The 27,936-nt window shown below is 42.6% G+C and overlaps 2 protein-coding genes across 9 annotated transcripts; both read left to right on the forward strand.

Annotated features, from left to right (window-relative positions):
• The first annotated feature begins 552 nt into the window (after window positions 1-552).
• ppp6r2b (protein phosphatase 6, regulatory subunit 2b) lies at window positions 553-15,247 on the forward strand. 8 transcript variants are annotated; one of them, XM_030426277.1, is made up of 25 exons: window positions 575-1,545; window positions 2,942-3,116; window positions 3,223-3,378; window positions 3,515-3,613; window positions 3,988-4,174; window positions 5,528-5,665; window positions 5,754-5,819; window positions 5,915-6,048; window positions 6,144-6,257; window positions 6,394-6,514; window positions 6,914-7,075; window positions 7,168-7,398; window positions 7,504-7,568; window positions 7,656-7,771; window positions 7,850-7,935; window positions 8,040-8,117; window positions 8,207-8,304; window positions 8,388-8,445; window positions 8,622-8,743; window positions 8,875-9,050; window positions 9,170-9,326; window positions 9,720-9,799; window positions 10,037-10,235; window positions 11,305-11,451; window positions 11,733-15,247. In XM_030426277.1, the coding sequence occupies exons 3-25, from the start codon at window positions 3,251-3,253 to the stop codon at window positions 11,764-11,766; spliced, it is 2,796 nt and encodes a 931-aa protein (XP_030282137.1). In that variant the 5' UTR covers window positions 575-1,545; window positions 2,942-3,116; window positions 3,223-3,250; the 3' UTR covers window positions 11,767-15,247. The 8 variants fall into 8 exon arrangements, with proteins under 8 accessions (XP_030282138.1, XP_030282135.1, XP_030282131.1 ...); XM_030426279.1 differs by having other exon boundaries at window positions 579-1,545; window positions 5,936-6,048; XM_030426275.1 differs by having other exon boundaries at window positions 564-1,545; window positions 7,168-7,389; window positions 7,656-7,935.
• Window positions 15,248-17,069: 1,822 nt separating this feature from the next.
• Window positions 17,070-24,028, forward strand: LOC115586864 (MOB kinase activator 2). The gene is made up of 5 exons (XM_030426281.1): window positions 17,070-17,485; window positions 21,764-21,903; window positions 22,030-22,126; window positions 23,025-23,149; window positions 23,238-24,028. The coding sequence occupies exons 1-5, from the start codon at window positions 17,409-17,411 to the stop codon at window positions 23,480-23,482; spliced, it is 684 nt and encodes a 227-aa protein (XP_030282141.1). The 5' UTR covers window positions 17,070-17,408; the 3' UTR covers window positions 23,483-24,028.
• Window positions 24,029-27,936: the final 3,908 nt, after the last annotated feature.

The raw sequence follows: 27,936 nt of genomic DNA on the forward strand, positions 1-27,936 counted from the left end.
CTGTTCACCAGGTTATGGATAAGGCACAACATTTTTGTGGGTATCCTTTGCTAGGGTTCAGTGTACGCTTATTTTAGTTGCAAATGTACCAAAACAGCAGTATGGCCTAATGCCATCGATATTGGCATGCTGAGTACAAATCACAAAGTCATTATCTGGTACCTTCCCTCCCTTCTCGGCCCCACATCCCACATTCACCCATCCGGTATTTTAGTATTAGAGTATACACAGGTGAGGCCTAATTGGTATTTTCACTACTCAAAATAAGTCAGGGATTTGGGGGATATGGGTGTAAATATATGCATGTGCACAGACAAACAAAAAAAATGTGTTGCATTATTTGGTAGAGCCAGCATATTGTTATTGGAAGGTTGCTGGTTCGATTCCCCCGGCCTGACTGTTGAAGTGTCCATGGGCAAGATACTGAACCCCAAACTGCTCCTGATGTGCTGATCGGCACCCTGCATGGCAGCCACCGCCATCAGTGTATGAATGTGTGATTTACTGTAAGTCATCTTGGACAAAAGCATCTGCTAAATATCTATAGATAGTCAGATAACTTTATCTATTCCCGAGGGGGAATTAGGTCATCATAGCAGCGGTACAAATATAATCAAAATGTAAGGGCAAATATAGACATTAAAAAGTACTATACACAATATGCAAACACTGTACATACTATACAATAAAATGCTTAAGCAGTTACAAGGATAAGATAAAAAAAAATACGTGAGGTAAATAAAATAAAATGCTGAGCAAAGGTGCAAGAGAAATAAGGTGCAAATAAATGCCCTAAAATGTAAATGATCCCCGACTTTGTATATCTTACAGGTGATGATGGACAAGGAAGAAACCCCCCCCCCACACACACAAGAAAACAATATAAATTTTGTTTGTTTATTATCAACAACAACATCTAATTGGTCCCTGGCGTCAGAAGAAAGGACAGTGAGCGACAGTCCCTAAACACGTGTCGCACTATGTGGCGTCCATAAACTTGTTTCTTGTAATGAAATTGTATTTTATTGCATCTTCTTTCACAATTTAAAAAACAAAAACACTTCTAGATAGTTCCAACTCGTGGTACAGTAGCAGATGAACCCGAACCTCACATTTTACTGCAGTAACTCGGCGCGGTTCTGACCCGTCTCGTCACTGCGAACCTCTAGGATGACAGCAGATAAATACTCAGTCGGTCTCGCGCGCTTGATGGACAGCCGAACTTTTGATTACGTTCTAGGTATCCGCCATTTTGATTTCCAAATCTGACAGCTTCTGTTTTTTTCTTCTTCTTCTTCTGTGTGTTGCCCGCCTGCTGAAGTGAAATTCGGACAGTGTCAACACAGCCGCTCAGCAAAAGGCCGACCCGCCGTGTTATCGGCTGTGTTCATGACATTGCAGCCGGGTGAAAGGGGGCGATATCTTCAAGCTAACAACGCAAGTGATGAACAGCCAGCTATGGGCCTCTGGGTGACCTGACAGCCCAAAGTCGTCGTCGAGTTTGCCGTTCATGTTGCGGATGACGACTGATACAATGGACATAAGGTAAGGGCGGCTTGTTTAAGGGGGGTTGGACACAGAGGAAGATGTAACCTAACGTAAACCCTTGTGTGAGCTGCCGCGCTGTCAAGTGATCGGAAGACGGTTAACGCTGTCAGGAGGACATCGTCCCACTGAGCAACGCAGCCGTTATAAACAACACATCGATGCTAGCTTCTCATCTGATACGAACGTCGCCTGCAACCGGTACCCGTTATTAAAATAAATAGTTCTGCTTATGTTAGCATAGATGATTGAGACGTTTGCCATCGTTTACGATGTTCGTGCAGGGTGAGTGGAAGGGAACCGTCGTTGAGCGCTGGAAACACAGCGACCGGGTTGATAAGAGGAGATAAGCTAACTTAACGCGAAGATAAGATAACCGTCTCGATAAGCCCATCCAGCTGAATCCTGAGTGCTAGCATGTTGCTACTAATAACCGTTAATAGCTCATTGTAACCGCGACCAGCTTTTCCCAGGACGCAAGAAAAGGCCTGTCTCACAGCTGAGCATGTTCCTGTTAGAACATTTTAAATCCATACATGACAATAGGGCAATGATGAATCGCTGAAGTTCATAGTTTAGTTTGAGCTTTAAAGCACCTGTTTAGCCTCAACATGTTTATCTGGGTACACAAGGGCAGCACACTCAGAGATCGTTTATGTTATGCAATCGATATTAATGGTGCATAGAAATCAGCAAGTTGTGCTAAATGCCTCATTTTACACTATAAAACTGTGTATTCCCCACGTGTTTTTTTTAAGGGACAGCTGACTTTGCGGTATTCAGGATCATGTCCATGTATAAGCGCGGCCCTTAACCACAATTCAGCAGCATGTATACAGTGGGAAGTGTTTACTGTAAAGGATAATGGGCTGAATCATAAGCCAAGTGTCATTAAGTACTGTTCTTACTGCATCTGTGGTTTGATTTGGTTCGGGGGGCTCATAAGCTGGAGATCCCTGCCTGAAAGTCAATGACAAGTGACAGCTCCTGCCTGCTTCATACAGTGTTAGACTGTCATCCTCAACACACCTAGACTTAAGTTGGCATTTTGTAGTAACACTGATGTCAGAAGACTCAGTAGTCTGCCCCTATCTCCCTGTCTTATTCCATATCAAACACTAAAGCGAGGGGATTTGTTATGTTCTACATCATTCTTCCTCTAGTCTTTATTTGATGATGTGTGTTTCCATTCTCAAAGCAAGCTAAGTAATGTCAATTACGCAGATGAACAGAAATAACTCTATAACAAATGCATTGCTTCCTGCTCTTTCCAGAGTGCAAGCCTAGTCTCTGCACTCACGTTAACTTTAACTCTTCTTCTGGCTCTAAAGAAGTCTTCCTGGAAGTCATTTGTTAACCTTTATTATTTCACATTTCTCTCATTTCTTATTACCAGGTCGAAGCCAATCTCTCCTGGGTTTGTGTGTGTGGTGTTAGTATGAGTCAACTGGGTGTGTTTGCGTCTCCATTTTCTCAATTTGCTGATGCTGATTGATGCGCAGGCCATGCAGAGTCAATAAGGCAAATGGCTGTTTAGCGAGACTGAAGAGGATACTAGTCCTTGTCCAAATGTAAGAGCATACAGTATATTGTATCATAACATCGTCTAGTGCACACTTGAAAACAGTGCCACTAACTTGTACATGTATGTCTGTCACATCCCCTTTTCGCCTGCAGCTAAGTGTATGTGCCTGTAACGTCAGCCATGTTTTGGAAATTTGATTTGCACACGTCTTCTCATCTGGAGGCTTTGCTGGACAAAGAGGATGTCACTCTCATCGAGCTCATGGATGAGGAAGATGTCCTGCAGGAGTGCAAGGCACAGAACAGGAGGTGTGTTTGGTGTCAGCTTTAGCATATCAGCAGAATATTATTATTATTATTATTATTATTACTACCATATTTCAGTCTCCAGTCATTTCTGCTGTTGCTAACTGGTGCTTCCCCTGTCATCATTATGGATTTGTAGGCTTCTCCTGTTCTTGTGCCAGGACCAATGCATGCAGGAGCTGGTCCGTATGATCACTACAGAGCCCCCTGCTGGTGTAGAGGAGATCAAACGCTTCAAGTAGGTGGTGGTGGTGTTGAATGTGCTGATGTAGTACACTGTGTCCAGGAAAAATGTGTTTTGCTGGTGCTGCACTACATCTTATCTCTCACCTGCAATTGTGTAGTAAAGATGAGAGCTTGAGTTGGCTCAAACCTGTAAAAAAGTGTTCGTCATCTCAGCCATTTGTAACGTCATCTCAGCTATTTGTAAGGCATTCAAAATGTTAAAAAAAACCAAAACTGTTGGATAATCAACCTCTAAAGACAGAAATCCTGTCCCAGAAAATGTTTTTTTTTTCTCCATTTAACTTTAGCAAGTAAAGTAGAAAATATGAATTGATTTAGCCTCTGCTTTGTTTTACTGCCAGGTGTGTTCTCTTTTATTTATTACAGGTATCCAAATATAGCATGTGAGCTGTTGACATGTGATGTGGGAGTGATCAATGATAAGATGGGTAATGAGGAGCCTCTGTTGGAAACTCTGTATTCCTTCCTGGAGCAGCCATCCCCACTTAACCCCCTCCTGGCGTCTTTCTTCAGCAAGACAATTGGGAACCTCATCACACGGAAGACTGAGCAGGTAACACACACAGACACATACGCACACAGCTAAATCATAGGGCATTCTCTAGAGAACTTGACAGCTATGTTGTTGTAATTTAATTCACAAAGTCTGAGGGGTGCTTTCAGCAGGATAATACCTGCTCACATTGGGAATTACTCTCAATGAAGGTGGCTGTGATGCCAAACTAGTAAATGCTCCAAAAAAGCAGTGCATAGTTCCCCTGTGTTTTACTGTGTTAGTAGTAGGTCCTAAGGATGTCAAGGTCAGTAGGCTTGTCCATCTACTAATCGGCTTGTCTGTCCAGAACAACATATCTTGCAAACTTTTCTGAAAGCTTTGACATTTTAATGTTTATGTTGCAGAGGGAGGATTTGATTCTGGCAACCTCGTGACCTTGACCATTACTTTAGTTCTTTGATGCTTAACTCAAACACAAAAACTCAAAAACTAATTGCAGGACCTTCCTATGGATAACAATGCCAGTCAAAAAGGCACCCTTTTAGTAATACAATAATTTGGATATTTGATATTTTTAGATTTTGTATTTGAATGTGAATGCTTGTATGTGGTTAGGAGTTGCATAGCAATGTCATTTTTGCATATTCAGTAGTTTGCATTGTGGTTTTGATTCAGGCTTCGCTCTGGTCGGAAAATCTTTTTCGCTTAGGAAGGTTCCTAAATGAGCTGGAAATATCCAAGTGGCAACCGTGATAAGAGGTGGTTGAAAAGGAAAGGAAAGGTGCCTCACTGCTTCCTTTCTTATCCTTTTTTTTCAGTAGGGTACACAGCTGTCCTCAAAGTGCAGTTGGATTCTCTTAGCACTGCGGCTGTTATTTCCCCAGTCCTCATGAATTCTGCTTCACATCCTACCTCTGCCTCGTGAGATTTTATATCAAGGTTAAAAAAAGTGTTCAGAAAAAGACATAAGATGTACTTTTTTTGACTGTTCTACTGCAGGGTTTTATGTGAACAAGTGGCCCAGCAGGATACATCTGCTGGCATTGAAGTGATTGACACTTATTGTTGGTGACAGGGTTAAAACTCTCAACCCTGAAGCTAAATAATTGATTGCACACTAAAAATGGTGTAGCCCAGGCATCTGTGCTGTGCATAGAGACTGAAGCAGAATGAAAAGAGCATTCTGTTGTGTGTTAGCAAATGTTTTGAAATATATTTAGGAGGTGAAAGGAAGTTTCTTTCGTGCTGCTCATTTCAATGAAAAATATCTTGATAATCTTAATTCTATAAATAAATAATCCCAAATCACAATTTCTGACACGTCATTTATGTCTTTTTCTTACTTTGTGCCTGGACACTTATTTTCAGTTTCATGTTTATGGTGTTTTCTCTGTGTTCTGTTTTGCTCAGGTGCTTAGTTTCCTGCGACGGAAGGAGGGATTCCTCTCTCTGGTCCTGAAGCATATCGATACATCAGCCATGATGGATGTGCTCCTGAGACTGATCAGCTGTGTGGAACCACCCCCACTTCGGCTTGAAACGCTTACTGTATGAGACAAATTGACCCACATTTTGTATTTGTATACATAAAGCAATGATATTGTTTGCAGTTCTAATATAATATTTTTCCCTACAGTGGCTAAATGAAGAGAAGCTTGCACAGAGGCTCGTAGAGCTCATTCACCCTGAGAGAGATGAAGAGGTAAGATGACATCTCAAGTATTTTTATACAAATGAGTAGCTCATTTATGTGATAAAAAATACTGTTGCTGGCCCTCAGAGATAGACAGTTTATAGGCCTGTGTGTTTCTCTCACAGAGGCAGTCCAATGCATCTCAGACTTTGTGTGACATAATTCGTCTGAGCAGAGACCAGGCCAATCAGCTCCAAGAGATGTCACAGCCTGACCCTCTGCTGACTGTGCTGGAGTCGTAAGTCGCACGCACGCACACACACACACACACACACACACACACACACACTCCCCTTACAGGATGTGGTGACATACTCCATTGTGTTCCTGCAGGCAGGAGTGTGTGGAGCAGTTGTTGCAGAATATGTTCTCAGGAGAGACTACTGAAAGCTGTATCATCAATGGGATTCAAGTTCTTCTCACATTACTGGAAATCAGGAGGCCTGTGTGAGTGTGAGATTTTCAATCAATTTCCAAATGTGTACACGTAATACTATCTAGTTCTACTTTAAGTGGATCGCTAAATGATTTATCAGGATCCTCTTCATGTGTTTGACATTTGTTTGGTCTGTGTTTATGACAGGGTGGATGGTGTAATGGATGCTCAGGGATTCGAGAGAAGTTACACTGTTAACAGCACCATTTTGTTGGCCATCCAACCACACCTGATACACTTCCACCAGCTACTTCTAGAGCCACCCAAGGTACATAAACAAATATGTAATCATCTGTAGGGCCTTAATATTAGCTAGTGTAGCATCATAAATACAGAAAGTTATTGAACAGTTCTGTTCGAGATCCCCTGCAGAGCATTATAATGCTTCCAGGTGCTACTCACGGGCAATATAAAGAGCATCAAAAATAAACAAAACACACACAAGAGCAGTCTCTTTCACATACAGAGAGTGAGAGCATGCTATTAATATCAAGCATGGTGTTGTTATTTCAGTGCAGTAGCAGTATTCTTCAGTAGTTATCTTTGTTGCTCTGCTATTTAGAAAACCACTACTATACAAATGTTGCAGATGTGTAACAAAACTCTGCTAAACCTTGAGACTGCTGTTTCCCATAGACCTCTCTGCCATCTATCTGTGTATTTTTAGCGAAATCCCATGCTGACTACCCTGGGTGTGCTGGAGGAGCCATTGGGGAACACACGTCTGCACGTAGCCAGACTGGTGGCCTCTCTGCTGTATACCAGCTCCGCTAGCCACGCAGTAGTAGCACAGGAACTCTGCCGACTCAATACGATGGACCTACTTCTGGTGAGATGAGCAGAGGTGTTATATTTTTTGAATACAATGTTGAAAAACGGAAATGTTAAATGTCTCATTGGAAAATCTGTGCCTTTTTAAAGGACTTGTTCTTCAAGTATACGTGGAACAACTTCCTGCACCTCCAAGTGGAGCTTTGTGTTGCAGCCATCCTCCGGCCCTGTGCCCATGAAATGAGGCTTCAGCCTGGCATGGGAGCCCAGGAAAAATTCAAGCCTCCTCAGGATGCTTCTCAAGAGCAGGCTGCGACTGAAACTCCTTCTGAACCTCCAGTCACCACTGAAAACTCTGCACATAATCTGATGGTGACTCATGTGGGTGTCTGTTTGTGTTTCAAGCAAGAGGCTTAAGTGACGTTTGATCTAATGCTTCGTTTTGATTAAAGACAATCGATTGACTGAATCTTTGTCTCTCACAAGTTGTTTCAGCACTGCCACCTTGTCCAGAGGATTCTCGAGGCATGGGAAGAGAATGATAAAATACAGTAAGGAGCTTGGAAATAAAGGCTTGATGTTGTTTTTGCTAACAGCCAGTAGCATATGGGGCTTAAGTGTGGTACTTCTGTGTTCAGGTCTGAAGGCGGTATGAGAAGAGGATACATGGGACATTTGACCAGGATTGCCAACACTGTGGTCCACAACCTGGAGAAGGGCCCGGTTCACACACAGATTAGCAGCCTCATCACAGGTGTGTGTTTCTGGGAAGAAAGTGATTGTTATACACTGGCTGAAAATATTTTCCTAATGCTGTTGTTCTTGCATGTAGAGCTGCCAGAGGACTACAGAGGGCGCTGGGAAACCTTTGTGGACCAGGACCTGTCAGAAGCCAATAGGAGGAACACCATAGACTTGGTAAACCTGCACACATGCTCATCCACTGTGTCTAATAGCTGTTTGTAATAAAACACGCACTCAAACGTCATGTGTGGCATTTGTGGTGGTTTTTCACTGTTCAGATTGGCACTGGGAACCCACGGCCATCCTCCGAGGATGATATGGAGAGCCCCTTCCCAAAAGAACTGACACTACAGCAGGTACACGGACATAAGCACACATTCTAAAAGACTGAGGGCTTCTCTTATCTGAGACGGTAATCTAATTCAAGCTGTGATGTGTGTTTCAGGCATTTTCTGACTACCAGATCCAGCAGATGACCGCTAACTTTGTAGACCAGTTCGGCTTCAATGATGAGGAGTTTACTGATCATGATGACAGCATTGGGTAAATTAAAGTACACTCCTATCTGTAAGATGGTGAACTATTGTCATTGTTTGTCAATTGAGTGACTTCTGCTGTTATTGCAGGGCAACGTTTGACCGAATTGCAGAGATCAATATCAACATCGATGCAGGCCAGGACAGTGTGAGTGTATTACATGTTTGTTCTATGTAGGGGAGTCCCGAATTTTTGGGGCTTTGATGTTCAGAGCAAAACATTAATGGGTTAGTCCTCCTCTTAGTATTTGTTCTACAGCATTGTGAATATTGATGTACATTGTTTAAACTTAACACATTTCATTTGCCCATCTGCCCTTGTAGGCTAATACAGCTGTGTTTGAGGCCTGTTCCAAAGAGAGGATTCAGCCCTTCGATGATGATGAAGAGGACATTTGGGAGGAGAAAGAGATGAACTTTGCAACACAAGCCAAGTCACGTAACAGGTCAGACACCCAGCAGTAAATACAGATGCTCTTAACATTAGTTTTTGGAATTCTTTATTTCTGGATAATGTATGTGAATTATTGTCCATGCTCGACCGGACACACTAAAAACATTTTTTGTTTTATTCAAGATTTGGTGGATCACAGTCATCCCAGGGCCAAGCAGCCAGTAAGCCAGGTGATAAGACAGCAGCTTCTGGCAGTGAGGCCTCTGACAGAACAGCCGACTCTGACTCTGAGGAAGGAGAGGATCCTAAAGATGACATGGATCCTTTCTCAAGCCTGGGCCAGACCGAGACAGCAAAGAGTGAGAAATGTCACATTGTATAGTAATGCATAATTTTGTCTTTGACCTATATGTTAGGATTTATGCAGGTTTTGAGTGAGTGTCTCGTGTAGATTGTGTTGGGTGCTCTTTATACACAGCCACTGGCTGGGTTGCAGACTTTGGGGAGGTGAACTCAAAGGCTCCTGCAGCAGGAGTGGGCTTCTCAGCCTGGGACACTCCAGACACCCAACCAGCTGCCACAGAGGCAGAGGAGAAAGGATGGGCCAAGTTCACCGACTTCCAGCCTTTCTGTTGGTGAGTCTTTTGTGTGGTTGGAATATGAGGAGCCTTTTTGAGGAACTGCACATTAGATATATATCATGTGATACTGTCCCTGTGTCGCACAGCCTGAGTCCACAGCAAAAACTAACAAATACAAATATATTATTTTCTTCTTATTCACTTACAATTATTTATTGTTCAAACCTGGATTGTACCTATTGTCTCCAAAAGTGTTTAGATATTTTTTAAATGTGTTTTCAAAAGAATCAAGAATTCAAAAGAATATATATTTTTAGCACAAGCAAAGACAGACACACAACATAATGGGGACAGCGTCATCCTTAAATTTAATTAGCTGTGTCTGTAGTTTATTATAGGCACTGTATTTTCTGCAGGTTTTCTTATCTGTGTGATTTATGTTCCTAGCTCTGAAACAGGCCCCAGATGCAGCTCTCCTGTGGACTCAGAGCTCAGCGCATCGGACAGCACCAAACCAAACCAGAACCGTAAGTTGCTGCGGCATTATCTTTTCAGTTATAGTAATTTGGGAACAAATTACATTGCTCTGGATTAGAAGAAAGGATATTATAGCTGACAAATGTTTAGATATTTTACCTATGTGCGATTGGCATCTTTTAACAACTGCCCCTCTATCTCTTACCGCTAATATGAGTCGACTTCTTCAAAAATTAGCTTATATCCACATTAAAGTCAGATTGTTTCCTATCCGTCACTTTCTGCAGCATGTGTGTGGAGTGTGTGTGTGGCGAGAAAGGCTCCACTGGTGGCATCAGACAGCTCTTCCTCCAGCAGCTCAGACAGCGATGACGAGGAAAGCAAGACAGAGTCTACGACCACCACAGAGACCATCACCACGGGGGCTGGCAAAGAGACCATTCGGCTCACCGTGGACGCCAAAAATGAGAGGGCAGTCTTCAGCAGGTACAAACACTCACACTCGAATAATATGCAGCTTCTTTGTCTTGATTGGTACAGTCTGCCCCCCTGTAGCTATCGCCCTTCTTTCCCTTTCCCCTCCAAACTTTTCCCGTAAAATTTTACCTCCTCCTTCTCTGTTTTTCTTCTGATATTGCCCTCCTCCTGTCTGTTCCCTCCTTTCTTGACTCCAGAGTATTCAGACCAGCAGTCAGACGGTATGTTTTGCTCGAGGTCCTCTGCTCTGGAGTGTGGAATGTTTTCCTGAAGTTGTTTGAGGGATTTTAAAAGGCCATCACAAGAACAGATGTGCCACATGTTTTTAGTTTGCTTGTTGCATTTAACAGGATGCGATGTAACATTTAATTGTGCCAGTATCCAGGACAAGTCTAATTTTTCCACAAAAATACACTAACCCACAGCAGGGGACTTGTAGAGAACCTACAGGACCTTCCTCCCAATCCTAGGGCTCATACCACATTCTCAACATGACCCCAGTGACGACTCCCTGGCATGAAACAATTGACTAAACATCTTACGAATCAAATGGTGCTCCGTCATCTTGCTTACGCAGTTATACCAAAAGATGAGTGTATGACTCACTGTGGTTATATGATACAGATAACTCTTTTCAGTCATAACATTGACCCAAGGTGACACGATTTGCTTTCTTTCAGAGCACCAACACTACTAACAGTTTGTCAGGTAGCATGCAATGAGCAAAAGTTGCCACCAATTCAACATTCTAACAAGTCAATACATTAGTTACTAACCAACGTTCACCTACGAGCATGCTACAGTTAAAGAGATCCGACTTGGAATCTGAGTAACTACCTTAGCTCTTAGCAAGTATTTTCAGAACTTACAGTACACATTGGCAGTAACAGAGGAGTGGATGCACGGGTTTGCTGTACGTGCTGGGCATGGTAATGTAGCCGGTGTGGGCAGCTGAGAGCAGATAGCTGGTGAAATATAGCTAAAGGCAGAAAGAAGCATCTGCAGTTTTTTCTTTACGGTCAGGTGACGATCCCTTGCTATCCATCTAGTTTGTTACAGCTACATTTGTTTTTTGCAGCGAAGCAGATAAGGTGCCATTAGAGGGACTCTCCATCAAAGACAAGGGGAAAGGCAAAGACAAAGAAAGCGGAAAGGGAAAGAAACATGGAGATGATCCCAGCCCCGCTACCGCCAGTCCAGTTCCCCAGTCAGCTTCTGTTACACAGTAAGTGTGTGTGTCTTTGTTTGTATACAACTCCAATCTTAAGGTTTTCATTGAGAACTTTCTATTGAAGCTTAGAAAGAGTTGCCAGTGATCTATGCATTATCCTCAGCAACATGCCTTTTATTTTGTCTTTTTATAAGAGGTGTTACTGATTCCTTTAACTGTAACTTCCTGTGTCTCTGTGTCAGAAGCCTCACTGGCAGCTAACATATGCAGATAAAACCAAGTTTGTTTGACTTCTCTTTTACTGTCTTTTTTTATCATTTTCTTTTGACTTGCAGAGAGACGCAACCCTCTGCTAATGGACCGGCCTAATGATGCAGCACAGGCACACACATACACATACTTCTTATTTGTCCATTCAACACACAGCCATGCCATCTTTGCTTCCTGTTAGCAGCCCTCCAATGCTCTTTGTTTCCTGTTCGAAGAATGAGAGATCCTCAGTGTTGAGGTCAAACAGCCCTGAACAGTATGTATGTTGGATAACACAAATCTACGTATGGGTACTACTGATCTCTCCTGCACCTTCATGACATATTTAAAACTGCTTCCAAGAGGAATGTGTGTTTTAAAGAACTTTTTCATCTTGCCAGACCCCCCCCAAAAGCCAAATTGTGTCTCATATGAACTATTTCAAAATGTGATTTTCTCATAAAACTTGGGAAACACTCTTACCTGTGTTGATGAGCAGAGGCTACACCTAGTTTGCCAGCTGTGGCACTTTAATCCTAAGAAATGCATAAGTGTGAAATTTGACCTTTTTATTTAAATCAGCATCAGAGTTTCAGGTTGTTTGAGCATGTGTGGTCATGAATCACAGCCCAGAGAATTTTCTATCAGAGCATTTGACTGTTTACACTTTACTAAAGCAAACCGTCTTCAATTAATCAGCCAAGATTACAAAAGCCAAGATGCTTGCACAGCTAGCTGCCATTCTCTCTTTAGCATTGTACAAAGCCAGGCAGACATTTTACCAGTGCTAATGTGTGAGTGCTCATAATTTGGCTCTTTTTCATACATGCTAGCAAAATAATTTCTCAGTCCAAGTAAGATTTCTTTGCTTTGATCATGTGGAACATAAATTGTTAATTTGGAGCATCATGTGTCACTTCCTCCTCAAACCTCTGACTGATTCATGTAGTGTAGAGGTGTGTGTGTGGTGTTGTATCCATGTGTGTAGACATGTGTGCGTGTGTGTTTGAGCTCTGTCTCAGGTACAGAGTGCATTCTCAGGTCCAAGGAGAGGTATGCAGATTTAAAGAAAGCACACCTGTGTAACACACACACACACACACACACAGGGCCGTACACACATGTATATGCAACCAAATCTATACACACGTGCAAAAAAATACAAAAAAACCACGAGACACAGTGATGTGCACCGATTCATATCACCCTCAGAGCTGTTTAAATGTAATATTGTGAAATTTGAACCTGTATTAGGTTGTGGCTATTCTTGGTAACATGTAATCGTAATATAAATGTAAACAGTATATATAAACATTATATCTATTTTTGGAATAAATCCAATGTATGGAAAGGCAGTTATTTTGCAGGTTGCAAAGTGTGTATTGTATGTGTGTGTCGTACTGTTGAAATGAGGCAATAATGATGTCTGTGTTTCGGTTAATACCCCAGCATCAGTTCCTGTTCCTCTGCTACATGCTTCCTACGTGGAGGTTTGGGAGTGCAAATGCGCATAAATGTGAGTCAGTAGTCTGTAGTATGTCCTCTGTATTCTTTGGCTAAAAGGGTAATTCTGGTTTATTAGCGCCTGATTCTTACTTTGATTCATGAGTTTAACACAAAATATCAGGTTCACCAATCTGATGTGGGGGAGAAAAGAAAGTTGATTATTAAAGGTGCAATATGAATTGATTTATAGTTTTAAAACATAAAAAAAACCAGAATGTGATGACATTACAGTTTCATCTATGCATTGTGTTGCAGGAATATCGAGTGCAGTTAGCATGCTAACCAGCTAGCCCCTTGCTATGAAGTTAAACAAAGGCACCAATTCTCCCCCAGTGCTCCAAACTCTCAGTCCGGTCAGAGTCAGCTGATACGACTGTATGGTTAACTTGGCTAATTAGCCAACGGCAGCAACAGTTAGCAACAGTTAAACTGTGTCTCTGGTGGTGATATGCTGCCTCCTTTGTTTGGAGTATGAATTTGACAGGTGGCCATAATTTACATGTTGCACTTTTTTAGACATATAAAAGTTGTTTGTGAACGTCCATCACATTGTGATGCAATGCTTCAACTTTGAACTTTAATCATACCATTTGTGCACACACTTGTTATTTGTCATGCGGGATTATCAACTTTGGCAAACTATTTTGATAGTCAATTATTTGTTAGACATGGCTTTTTTCAGGCAAAATACAAAACATTATTTAATTTCAGCTTCTCAACAGTAGGTTTTCTTTTTTTTGATGTTCTTATAAACTGAACAACTGTCCTATTTCTTGGGGACAAGTTATTAACAGTTAACCTTTTGAGTAGAACTTAATCATCAGAAGTCATCAAAATCAACAGAAAAGTTGTAATAAACCAGAATTATCTTTCAGGATTGCGTGTGCCAGTCATGCTTTACATTATCTTTCTCCTCGTCTCTCTCTTTCTCAGGGCAGGAGTTGACTTTTTAATTGCATATATGCCTACGGAGCAATTTACATAGATTGTTGTATTTATTTTGGAAGCACTTTTTCAAGAAGCACTTTTGGTTTGTATTTGGTGGTGCCACCAAGTGTCACCACATTATTCCCCACTCAAAGAGGTGGGAATGTTTGACTTGAATGAGTGAATCATGTAGATACTTTCGGATACTTTTCTTCTTCAATGCTTTCTGCCAAAGTGTGTCTTCCCACCAGTTGCACAGCTGGGTCTCATATCTGTGAAGTAGCCTCCTTTTCTTGCAATGCTCTTACAGGTCTAGATTCATCGAAAGCGGTATACGTTTGATCCCTTGTGTGTTTCTTTCTTTGCGTCATGTGATGGAGCTATCAGCAGCCACATGTCAAAGAAAGACTTTGAAGATTCATCTTAGATCACAGCCATTTTGCGTTTATCCGTTCAGCGCTTCGAGCTGTTTAAAGTGGAACTGCACAGAGAGGGAGCATTGGTTTAAGTCAGGGTTAGAGGAGACAAACAGGGCTGTTTTACGTCAGGGTGTGTGTTTGTACAGGGTCAGAATTTGTCATCTCGTCTTTCGCCAAAACCTAAGCACTGCGTCTGACCCTTACCTTTGTGTTTTTGGTGTGTGTGTGTGTGTGTGTGTGTGTGTGTGTCCTTCACCTTGAGAGTGCAGTGCGTGTGCAGTGTAGCTACGGGTACGGTGTGATGTTATGCATAATGGCATGAGGTACAATGCAGTCATCTTTAAAGTGCCGTTAAGTTTGCACATCATCTCATTCACCTCACTGGGTATGTGCTGTACTCTGCAGTGGATGCCCAACACTTTTTGATTGAGAGACAAATGGGTGTTAAATTGTTACTTCATCCCCACTGGGTGTTATTTAACACTGAGGCCATTTGAAAGTTGAAATCTTACTTGCATTATAGCTCATTACATATCTGTGTGTGTGTGTGTGTGTGTGTGTGTAAACGAAGTGGTGTGAAAGACAGCTGTGTTGTAAAATGCCTTTTTTTTGTAAAGTGGACTGATGCTGGTGTTGTTTTTAGTTTTAATTTTTTTTTTCCATTTAGAGAGTAATGTGTCTGTTACCTGTTGTCAATTTAGCTTGTACATTCAGATATGAACCTAATAAATATGTCAGACCAAGAAGAATCACGAGTCTCTGTTTTATCTCCCATTTAGAGCATGCTGAAATACACACACACACACACACACACACACACACAAAGTCCAGAAGTGTGAGACCACTTTAAAATGTAATACTGCTGTTTCATTATAATTGATCATATGTGCCTAAAAATTCAAGTTATAAAGTAGAATTTTGAAATAGCCATAAATAAAACAATAAATAAGAAAAAAAACCCTGACTAGTATTTGCAATTTCCTTCATTTCCTTTGAAGGTGCTATATGTAAGAATTGACCACCTGTCAAAACAAATAGGGGGGCAGTATATCATCTGAGTAACCACTAGCTGCTGCTAACTGTAGCTGTCATTAGCTAGTTAGCCCAGTAAGTGTGCAGCTAGCGGCCAGGACTTGGAGCTCAAGGACCAGGGTAGTATAAATGTTTACACTGCTAGCAGAGGAGCTTTGAACCAGGACTCTCGAGACTAGCATTAGAATAATATGTAAGTTCTAACATATTGCCCCTTCTTTTATATATGTATATAGCTCACACCACATGTTTCGCCTTGTTTCCCCTCCTGAGAAGCTATTATTTGTCCTCTGATATAGTGACTGATTGAAGTCTTATTTACTTTATATAGCAAACTTTATTAGGTGCTTTGGATACAACTAATTCAGTTTCTGTAAACTGTTTGAGTTGTGTACACTGCCCCCTTAGAAACCTTTATTCCAGCCATGAATAAAAGCTGCAAAAAAAGCCCCTCTTTGCTTAGAATGACATTTGACTTCTGACATTTAATTTATTTTCTGAATCCTTAAAGGAGACCTAGTATGCATTTCCTTTTCTTTTCTTTCCTTCAGTGTTCTTGTGCATGTAAAAAGTCTTGAAAGTTAAAAAGCTGAACAGGAGCTGCTCTCTACCACAGAAAACAAAGTTCCTGAGGTGCCTGAAACGCCTTGTCAGTAGTCCCGTCTTTAATTCTGTGACTTCTTGACATCACACCATGTCATTATGTCACACATTTGCATGATTCGTGCCTATATTCACAGTAGAAGTCAAGCTAACTGGAAGCTGAAAGCAAGTCATACACGGTGAGCTGTGCTGGCTCAGGCGTGTGTGAGCTGACCAATCAGGACCTTAAAAACACATACACATCTGATTATTTCCAGGTTTAGAATGAAAGAGATTTTCGAAGTGGCCTCAGACTTTTGCAGCCTTCTTGCGTGTACAGCACAACAATATGGCGAGAGTCTTCGAGAACATGTTTACCTTCAGGGGCAGGTTGAGGCAGCGGATTATGTTGCATCCTGGTCCATACAGCGTGTCCCACGAAACAATTAACACTACACCCTCACGCCATCGCCATCTTCCCCACAGTGCAAACATAAAACTTGCTGTCACATAAATCTTACAGTGCTGCAGGCAGAGGTGATTTGAGTTCATATGGCTGGGTGGTGGAGGAGCAGGAGGAGGAGCAGGACACCCATTACACACCTCACATCTCAACACTTGGGAGTCTGTGTTTAGTTGACTTTTGGCAGTGGGTGTATTTTCATTCCTCAGCTCGGATACATCATGTCCTGTATGTCATCACATTCCTCTAGTTTATGAGTTGAGCACACCTGGAGAGCCACCTTTACTTTGTCACCCACACCTGCCTGCTCACTTCTGGAGAGGAGTGTGTGTGTGTGTGTGTGTGTGTGCATGCGATGGGTGTAGAAAGAGGAAGAAGGCGGAGTTGTGTTTTTTGTGTGTGTGCTCTAATGGGGCTGTATGTGTACGTGTGTGTGTGTGTGTGTGTGTGGAGAAACCTGCCTGTCCGCTCCAGAGCTGGGAGAGGTGGAGCCTGTTGGGTGTGGGACTCCAGACAAAGACGACGCAAACACACTGACACTGGATCACCGTGAAGGGAGAGGCGAGACAGCTGGAGGGGAGACGCGCGTCACAAACTCCTGGACTAGTTTTGCGTGTTTTGTTTTAAAATCTGGGGGGGAAAAAACAAACTTTTTTGCCATGTGTTTGTCAGCTGTATGGATTCATCTGTGAGCTGAGAGGCATGTTTGTGTCGGAGCAGCAGCAGCAGCAGCGGGGAACATATGCCGTGCGGATGAAGTGTGTGGGTTAGTGTGTTTGGGGATGGAAAAGTGGGGCTGGCACGACCGACAGCTGTGCGCTTAGCTCTGCGCCATGGGGGGGTGCCACAGCTACCCCTCGGCTACCAAGACGGACAGCAAGACTCCCTCTGACATCAGCGGTCAAAAACTGTGAGTTGGGTTTTTCTCTTCCTCAACTTTTAGACTCACTTTTTTTTTTTTTACATTCTTGAGTATCAAAACAAACAAACAAAAAAAAGATGACTGAAGCAGCGGATGACTCAATAAGGGAGGCTGCACATGGTTGACAGAGGAATGTTCTCCAGATAAGAGTGTGCGCGCCCGTGTGTGTGTGTGTGTGTGTGTGTGTTTTGCATATTTCCCCGATGGCATCAGTAAAATGTGGATTCCTCCAACAGCGGGAACACATGTCGAGAGGCAGTCGTTTTGAAGCCGGAGCGGTAACTTATAGATGTTGTTGACTTGCGCGTTTCAGTTCAAATATTTGCTCCAGGACGAGTGTGTGTGTGTATGTGTGTGTGTGTGTGTGTGTGTGTGTGTGTGTGTGTGCGCGCGCAGCCAGCTGGCTCTGCGGCCGATCGGGGACTGTTGATTGCACCCACACGGGGCGCGAGGTAAAGGTAAACAGATGGCCCTGTAGAGTAGGTAGAGCTGGGTCGGTCACAGGAGGAGCAGTGTTTACACACAAACACTACATCGCAAGTAGGTCCGGGTTCATTGTATGTATGTGTGTGTGTGTGTGTGTGTGTTTGCGCGCGCTGACAACTGGTAGCCAAGAGGCGGTGACCGAGTTGATGCCATGGAGGTGGATCAGAGCAGGATGTTAACAAAAGAAGTTCCTGTGGACATTAGAGGAGTTTGTCACGGTCAAGGATTAGAGGTCGACCGATATGTTTGTCATCAGGGGCCGATTCCGATCATTTGTAGTCCGCTAGGCCGATAAGCGATATTTGGAACTGATACGCAGTAGGAACAAAGATGTAGAATAACCAGAAGTGTACTCAGCATCTCTATGTTCTGCTACTTTACTTTTACTCCATTACTTGATAACTTTAGTTGTTAGTTACTTTACAGCTTCAGATTATTGAGTTTTGATTTGTTATTACTCGTCATGTGTTACACACAAGCTGTGACGAGATATACGTCATCATCCTCAAGAGGAAGCTGATGTCGGCCTGGTCGATTAACGGCCCAATGTTAGGACATTTATATCATCGGTTATCGTCTGATAGTGGAATTACACCGAGAACCGAATTGCTTTCATTGACTTAACAAGCCGAGCATCTACACACAGGGACGCAGGAAGTCGTCAGGGTTGGGGTTAATAGGATTTTGTCATGATAACGTGTATGAAATCTTCATTCACAAATAATTTACAACAATTTGAGATTGTTTGGCACCACAGCAGACAGCAAAGTTGAACATCAACATACAATTGGTTAAAGCAGCCACATTATCTACAGTCAACAGCAGCAAAGAGGGGACAAGCGGGGAGAAATTTGCCAGGCCCCATTATAAAATTGCTCAATTCTGAGAATTGTTGAGTTAGAAGACACTTTTTAAACTTTGCAAAGCGCTTTTTCAGACTAATTCTTAATCATTTCCACCTTTTTGTAAATTCGGCATGTGTAAGTATCATTTAGGGGCTGTTGCAGCCCCCCAAAGCACCCCCTAGTTCCTGCATCCACGTCCACACACTCGGAGACAGGATACAGGATACAGGATACACTTTTACGCACCTTTGAAATTGGTTTGCAATGCGCCAGAAACAACACAAAGAAAAGACTAGAAGAAGAAAAAAAGAAAAAGAAAACTACAAAGCCTAAAATGGTGAGGAAGGTTGAGGAAGTAACGCAGTTTCTATTTGCAATTTGCAATACATGTTCTGCAGGGCTTCAGAGAGGAGTTTGAACACAAAAAAATCTCACTACAGCTGTTGAACATCCTCGGGTTCGCGTAACTACAGGATAGGAACTTCTCTTTAGATGTAAAATGATGGGTCATCTTATCAGTATCAGTCATGAGAAGCAGGTAAATATCAGTTATCAGTATCAGCTGGAGAGAATCCATGTTGTGCATCCAGAGTGGTAACCAAGGAAGTCAGGACCTAATACACAATAGTAAGTAGCATAGACTGATTTAATCAGGTGGATGAGGAGGAAGTGGCCATAAAACTGTTACACCATAAAACCCTAAAGATAACACGTACAACTAAGTGCACCGGTGCTTCCTACCCTGTAAACTATGTAGAGTTATCCTGCTGCTGTGTTGTGGTTCAGTGTCAATGGGCGGACACTGAGCGAGAGCACAGAGTGTGCTGACTACAGACGGAGAGAGAACGCTGCAATCAAACACAAAAACACCAACGTGGATAATCAGAAAAATGCTGGATATCGGCCCCAGTGATCAGTCTGTTAGGATTGGCGCTTTCTGTTACCTTTTTACGCAGCTAATGTTTACATTCTTCTCTTTCGCTGTTCCTCTTTCTCTTCTTGACCTTTTACTTTGGACAAAGACCTGCTGTTTGGACCATTAAACTCACACACATTTACACCAGGGCGAGTGAAACTCCATAGAGAGGGGCACTGTGTTTCACTTATCGCAGAAGGCAAGGTCACACTGAGTAAACTCTCAGCTGCCGTCCACGAGGCAGGCGTAGCAGCTGGCTGATGCCTCCACACTTTGAAATATTCACTTTAATCAGAGCGCTTTACGCACAAAAAACCCAAAACGCACCGGCTTTCAAACAGACGAGAGCAGAGCACCGACAGAACAAGGCTAAAAAGTGCGTCAACGTGGCCTCGCTGTTTGCATAAAGTCAAATCTTGAGGGCCAAGTTTAGCTTTCCAGTACACTCCTGCAATTCGCAAACAACATCATCCACTTCCTGGCAGCTGGTCCGATGTTCCTGATTACAACACAACACTACCTGAAGTTTAGCAGCGGGGGAGAGAACAGGTCACACTTTATAACTTTCATTTGAATCCCTAAAAAAATAGATTCCCCTTCAATTTGTAATGGAAGGTAGGGCGACCTAAGTACTACATGGTGTTTTTTAACCGCCTAAGTTTAATCTACATAAGCAAACAAGACTATCTGTGAGAAGATTGGCTATTTGTGAGTAGTTGTTATAGTTCTTTTAAAAACTTTTTAATGCCTGTCGTCTGGTTGGATAAGTCAAACATATAAAACACAGGGGGTCTCACTGCCAGAGGGAAGACGCGACGCGGAAGTAGACAAAGAACCCTGCTAACATACGGCTTTATTCTGTGACGGGAATGGGTACGTTCAGCATTCACTGCATGCAAATCACCCTTGCAGGTAGTCACAGGTGTTTATCAGCTCCAGCTCCGGTTGTGGTGGAAACACAACATCCGGGTGGACGCGCTGATTTGTGGCCGTCGACAGGAGCAATGTGGTGGCGCGCGCCGAGGTTAAGGCCACTTTTTCCGCCGTGTTTGTGTTGAAGAACCTGAATAGAAATCCTTCTCCTGGCAGCGGGAAAGGAGTCTGCATATACTTTACACGCTAATCTTTGACCTAAAAGTGGCATTTGTTTCAACTTCAGCGCTTTGCTCCATCGAAATGCACCAACCTGACTCGTCTTCTACCTTCAGGAGAACATAAAAACAAACATTTTATCTTTTTCTAACAACATAGACAACAATACTCAGCTCCTTATCTGTGACAACCAAGCCCGAAAAGAATTTGACAAGCGTCACCAACTGGGATTGTTTGCCTTCGACTAAGCCAACATCACATGTTGTATCTGAACTACACCTCTCCCTTCATACTTTATTATTGTACACTCATCATGTAAAAGCTTTGGGGGAGAAACACGGACGAGCCTGATATTTGCACTTTGACATTTAAAACACCAACATCAATGTCAAGTGCCTGACTCCTGAAACGACCCTGTAGGTGACCTCTGACCCCAATGCTGCAAATTGTTCTCTTCCCTTCTGTGGAGCAGACAACCAGCCCCGTTCTCCCCTTGGCACATGAACCTGATGTAGGCGAAGAGGTTTGTTTGAGCCGGCGGTCCTCGAGTCAGCGCTCACCTCCGGACATCATCCCGCCCACTGTTAGTCCTTTCGTTATTTACTTTGTAGCACCGACCACTGCAGCAGCGAGCTCCATAAACAGTAATTACTCCGGCTCTGAATTGACTGCCTTCATTACGTTTTTTACTGGATGTTCACGTCTGCAGTTCAAGCGTGTGTTTGCATGTGTGTGTGTGTGTGTGTGCCAGCCAGAGAGGGCAAGACTGATAAGAGCCGATCAGAGAGTGTAAAACGTGTTATCTGCAGCCTGCAGCAGGAGTAATTAATCCGCTGACCTATCGATTGTTCTACACAGCAATATTTTCTGACGCTCTGTCCTTCTCTCTCTGTCTCTGCTTCATTAACTCTGTACTATCTTCCCAAGGGGAATTAATAACAATAATCTGGAGGAGCGTCCGTATCTGCAGCAGCAGTATGTGTGCCAGAGGATCCCACACACGGACGTGTGCGGCCTCACAGCGCTGCCGCCCGGCGTCGACCACGCAGAGTGGCTCGCCAGCAACAGTGAGTAGACCTCATTAAACGCAGCAGATTTCGGACCGTTCGTACCCTTTGTCCTCCCCCACACACTGCGAAAAAAAAGAAGGAGGATTTACGAGATGTGGTTTTCTTCTCATCGATTTCTTTCAGCGGTGGCGTTTTTCAAGCATATAAACCTGTTCTCCAGTGCGCTGTCCGAGTTCTGCACACCCAGCACCTGCCCCACTGCCTGTGGACCAGGCAACACGTAAGTTCCTGAGAAATATAGGCTGAAGTACGCACTTAAAGGCTCAGTTCACCCAAATCACAGGCAGCTTCAAAAAAGTATTTTTACCAGCCCCGTAGATCTTTGTTATTCTTAAAATAACAAAGATCTATTTTAAGCTCGCCAATTTCTGGTCTTAGTGAACATTTTTTTGTATAGTTTTTGTTGATGAAATGAACACTGATTACAAGCAAGAAAAAAAATGTTTTCACTTTGTTGCAGTCGTTTCTGAGGTTTTTGAGGAGGTCCTGAAACATCCATCACATTCTTCAAAAACAGTCTTAAAAGCTTTCGACGGGGCCGTTTCTTGACTGTCCTAAGTAACTACGAGTTGTTTATGCAAAGACAAATTGCAGCTGAATTTCTCGGAATGTAATTTTTCGATTTACTTTGGGCTGCACAAGTGAGATATCACAGTATTCACCTCCACTTAGTAAAAGGGGAACACCCTTTTTTAATTTGACATATCAAAGTCCACACTGTTTTGGGGAGAACTGCTGCATACGCGGTGAAGAAAAGCGGTATAAATTCTTTCTTGACTCCTGAGGGATCTAATAAATGTCCTCGAGTGATGTCAGTTTAAATCCTCATCTGTTGAGGCTGAAGGTGACAAGTTTGAAAAAGACTGATGTCGTTCTAGTTGCATTGTGGGTGAGAGAGAGAGAAGAACGTGTGGAATAAAAAAAGATGATGTTTCAAAATCCACTTCCACTCAGCTTTGGACTGCATCTGACATTCCTTATCAGCAGATGGAGTTTACTTAGTTGCCAGTAGGAAACCCTACAGTGACATCATAATATTTATCCTTTGAAAAACATTAAACATGGTTACCCGTTGCTGCGTGTTGTTTTTGAACAACCACGTGTGTCTGCGCCGTCAGGGTTTATGTTTGGACCGACGACCACGGCAGGAAGCTGAAGTGCTCCGCCCCGCTTTACTTCGACTACGCCATGTCATACATTCAGGAGCTACTGACTGATGAAGATGTGTTCCCCACAAAAGCAGGTAAAGGCGTTTTTATTTCTCCTGCATTGATCTTCGTCACAATCAAGTTTCGCTCTGAAGCCTTCCTCTCCTCCCTGTCTTTTTCCAGGGTCAGGTTTCCCCACGGGCTTCATCTTTCTGGTCCAGAAGGTGTTTTTGCTGTTTTTCAGGACTCTGGCTCACATTTACTGGGCTCACTACAAAGAGACACTTGCGTTGGGCCTGCACCCACACCTCAACACACTCTTCACACACCTCATACTCTTCTGCCGGCAGCACGCCCTGCTAGAGGCAGAGGACACCGAGCCGCTGCAGGACCTCATCACAGCTCTGGGACAGCAAGGCGGGGCCTGAGGAGCAGACACAAACACGCATCCATCACACTTATTTACTTGTATCTGTTTATAATGCTTAATTATGCATCTCACCGCGTTGGGCCAACCTTAAACGTACTTCACTGCATGTATTTTATTTGAAAAGGTCTGAAAAGTACTGTTTTCTGAACAGTATGCGGGAGACTGAACGAGTCTGTGTTGATCAGACCGGCTCCTGTTGTGTATATAGCTTGTTCTCATCAGTTATCATGCTACTGTGTGAAACTGTATTATTGCATGTCTGTTTTAACACTATAGTGCATTATTATATTTTGATAAGGTCAAGAAATCTTCAAGGTGACTTATGTCTTCCGCATAAATCGAATCGTCCTCTGGTGTCCTCTCCTGTAAGACACCAGCCGACCGGGGACGGTTCACTTGTTACAAACAAAACGTGCCATCGAGGGCGTTGTGTTAACGCAAATGTGACCACGACTGCATGGAACAGCACAGCTTATCTCTGCATCTGCGAGTATGATACTGTATTCTGTAATAAACAAAATGAAGGACAGTTTTCTGGATAAGACTTCAGGTTTTTTTTTTTTTGTCAAAAGACAACCGAATAAGAACACTGAAGGAGTCTGATACAGTAGCTGCTGCCAACAGGTGTTTGAGAGAGCAGCACCACCTGCTGCCAGCACGGGAGCCCAGCATGCATCTCATTTTAACCTTCACTGTCGGCTCTGGTTTACTGCGGTGTGTAAATGTTTGTTTTGTAGGCTGCAGCGTGTTGCATTTCATATAAAAGGACAATAAGAGTCGAGGGGCCGAGTTTCAGCGTCCGCGTAAGGCTTGGGTCAACAGTCACACCGTTCATCTATTACAATTACAAACACCCTCCAGGACTCTTAAAGCTGGAACGCCAGCATCTACTGTGAAACCTTTGTCTTCATTTCTTCAATTTTAGTGTTGTGGAGTGAAGCCAAAAAAAGTAAATGTACCCTAGTTAAAAAAAACCTCAGGAGTGCACTTCACAGTTGGCTGCATCACAGAGACAAGAGAAAGCCCGCTTTTCCTAGATTTAAGCCAAAAAACGCCGTCCTTATCAATTCATCGCTCAGTAAAACATGACTGCACAGATATAAGACTAATATTTTTAGATTCAGTTACCATTATCCATTGTATATTCCATTGTATATTGTCCATAAATGTGCATAGACATAATAGAACAAAGATCCTCCTAGTGACTCTTGAACTTGCCTGAGAATCATCAGGTTTTTACGTTTTCTTCAGAACCACATAATCCAGGTGATAGTTGCCTGAACATCTGTGGTGGTGTTGCAAATTGGAACTGTTATTTATTATTTATTTAATGATTCGGCATACTTTTATCGGTGCCAATTGCAAATTGTAAGTCAACATAGGCTAAAAAAAGGTGGGCTCACTGACTCCATGGCAGTAAACTTAGTTTATATCCTCCAAAGCTCCCCAATGACAAAGGCTGTTTCAGTAATGACTGACCCCAGACACCTCGGCCTCTGTGAACATACTGTGTGCATTCCCAAAGTGGGGAAATCTGAGAGCAAGGATGTTTTACTGATGAAATCAAGGGACAGATTCTGGAGCTGCAGGGCTACCAGAGGACGCCTTTGTATGCTCAGACGGCACCGCGGGGCAATTTGACGAGACGATACGAGCTGCTTTTGTCTGCTTCCTGCTGTCAGCCACAGAGACATAAAGAGTATACGGAACTGAAAAGTAAACTGATACCGAAACCATGAAGTCGCTCTTGCTGACCCTCAGTTTCGCTGTCAGTGGAGCGGCAGACTGTATGTACAAGTGTCTCATGTATAGTAGATGCAGAGTGCTGTCTCTCTGTGGGGTGGGTGAACCAGGTGTATTCAGAACAACGCAGCCTACTCATACAACAAACACTCCTTCACCTAGCTGAGGAAAACTAGATGCACTTACTACTTCACTCATTTACATAAATTCAAACAGCTAAAGCTAAAGAGTTGCATGTAATTCACTGCAATGAAAAGATTGGTGAGGACTATAAATGTAAATCTGTTATTCAGCTGCAAAAGTAAAAAGATGTTCAACACATCCTTTGTTTCAACAATTAAATGGAGGTCAGACACCAACTGCAAACCATCAGGGGTGATATTATTGTAAGGAGAAATCATATTTTTCACGAGATGGAAGGGTCCAATGGGATTTACGCACATGGCCACCACAACAAAAGTGACTTAAATCTTGAGATTGTTTAAATAATATGCCAGGACGGGTTTTAGTCTTCACCCTGACACCACGAATAGGATCAACTGGGAAGATATAATCATAGAATTAATCATTACACTGATGTGCTGTGGTCCTTCTTTCGTCATGAGCATGTAGTCCCATATTTCACCACAAAGAGGCATCAAAGTATCATCAGAAACGGACAGACGGTCTGACAATACTGATATATAAACCGCATGAAGATCATTCATTCCAGTTAATATTACAACATGTTAGTAAGAATTGACTGTCCACACACAGGAGGCAGGAGACTAATTTGAATTAAGTAATGCAAAAAGAAGAGCCAATACACCGCACAGCTTTATCGAGATTTTCTTTGAGAAACTTTACGGAAACTCAGTTTGAGTTTTTCTACTTGGCTGATTTAGTGCTGCCATGATTGATCCGCTGAAAATACAAAAAAACAGCTCGTCTGGCAAAGTGTTTCTCAGTGTGATTCCAGATGCCCTGAGAAGTATTCTCCAATGAAAGCATATCTCACTGACACCTGCCTCAACCCGTCTGCTGCACTCACTGAACCTGACAGAGGAGAAATCTCAAGTCCACATCCAAAAACTGGACTCTCCAGACTGAACATTAATCAGATTTCTGTCCTCTTCTTCTTTTCATGCCTAGATTTACCGTTGACAAGTGAAGCTGACAGCTGCTCAGATTGTACTCACAGATTGTGAATGTGACCAGACGTCTGATTTTCTTTCAGCCCGAGGTGTCCGACAGGCTCGTCAGAGTTAAGACTGAGTTTGAAACTCAGCCTTTTTCCGTTGAGAGCCAAAGCATCTTTGCCTGCTAAGAGATCACACACACACACACACACACACACACACACACGCACACAAGCGCTTGTTCTTAGGACAGATAGGAGATGTGTTAATGCACATGTTGGACTGAGTTGAGGCTCACGGTGTTGGAAACTGAGCTTAGAGGGTAATACTGCAAACTGCTGAGTCACAGACACACACACTCAGGCTTTTAATTAAGACCTGAAGTCACCTCTGCATACAGAGCATTCCTTTAATCAGGTTCAGACTCTGAGCTTCTCATCTGTGTCGTCCCTCACATAAAACCCATACCTGTTGTTACACAAGGAGAATGAGGAGAACAGGGATCACTGCGACCAGCGCAGAACCAGACTACCTCTCTTTGTCTTTACTTCTCTGGACGTTTGTAAATCGAGGGACGCGATGAGGATCGGAGCCCTGGCTGAGCTGAGCTGAACCGGGTTACACGACGAGGCCTATATTCATTTCCCTGCACAAGAACACGTTTGATATGTCTGATATGAGATCTTGCTCCATGTCAAGAGGTAAAACGAGGTATTAGTGCCTGTCTAATAGTGATATTCTTGTCCAAAGTATCTAACCTGTTCAAAAAGGTGTGATGATGAGTTAAATTGTATTGATATTGTTGGTATTCAGTGGAATAGAGTCATCAGACAAAAACCGAATCATTAATTAAAAGCTTATTTACTTAAAAATGTCTAATAAAACATCACTTTAAAACTGTGAAATACTGAAAAAACTAACTAAAAGACTAAACTGAACAATTAATTTCTGTCGAGTCATGATGCAAGTTTTCAAAGTAATGACTCGAGTCGACATCTCTGGTTGTCTATTAAATAATTACCAACAGTTGTGATATTTAATCAGTTTGAATAGTTTTTCAATAATAAAAAATAAATAAATTCTCGTTAAAACTCTCTGATTCCAGCTCTCACTTGTGAATATTCTCTGGTTTCTTTTCTCCTCGACGACACTCAGCTGAACATCTTTGGGTTTGTGGACATTTGAGGACGTCATCTCCGGCTTTGGGAAACACAGATCGACTTTTTGCACCATTTTCTGACATTTTATAGACTGAACAACTAGCTATTAACGGAGGTAAATAGTAAACGGATTAATCAACAATGAAAATAATCATTAGTTGCAGCAGTACTCATCACCAGGGTTACATAGTCCTGTGAGAGCATTCACACAGGACTTCATCACCGCTGCATTAAGGTCACTCGGATGGACACCTTATATTTGTTTTCACTGAGATTGAATCTGGGCTGTAAAGATAAATGTCAGTTTGTGCAGTTAAACGAACAAATGTCACAGGGATAGAAGCATAACTTTTAAAAAGGGCAAGCAGACATGAATCTGGACTAAATATATATAGATATATATATATATATATAAAGTATGTAGTTCAGAT

The sequence above is a fragment of the Sparus aurata genome, chromosome 8 (genome assembly GCF_900880675.1).
Source record: "Sparus aurata chromosome 8, fSpaAur1.1, whole genome shotgun sequence".
Lineage (NCBI taxonomy): Eukaryota > Metazoa > Chordata > Actinopteri > Spariformes > Sparidae > Sparus > Sparus aurata.

Bases quoted from the DNA above. Each gene is read 5' to 3' on its own strand.
- ppp6r2b (XM_030426271.1), top strand. From the start codon at position 3,251: ATGTTTTGGAAATTTGATTTGCACACGTCTTCTCATCTGGAGGCTTTG. The intron at 5,820-5,914 runs GTAAGATGACAT...GACAGTTTATAG, and splicing joins ACCCTGAGAGAGATGAAGAG to GCCTGTGTGTTTCTCTCACA. The intron at 7,399-7,503 runs GTGGGTGTCTGT...GTCTCTCACAAG, and splicing joins ATAATCTGATGGTGACTCAT to TTGTTTCAGCACTGCCACCT.
- LOC115586864 (XM_030426281.1), top strand. From the start codon at position 17,409: ATGGGGGGGTGCCACAGCTACCCCTCGGCTACCAAGACGGACAGCAAG. The intron at 17,486-21,763 runs GTGAGTTGGGTT...TATCTTCCCAAG, and splicing joins GACATCAGCGGTCAAAAACT to GGGAATTAATAACAATAATC. The intron at 23,150-23,237 runs GTAAAGGCGTTT...GTCTTTTTCCAG, and splicing joins TGTGTTCCCCACAAAAGCAG to GGTCAGGTTTCCCCACGGGC.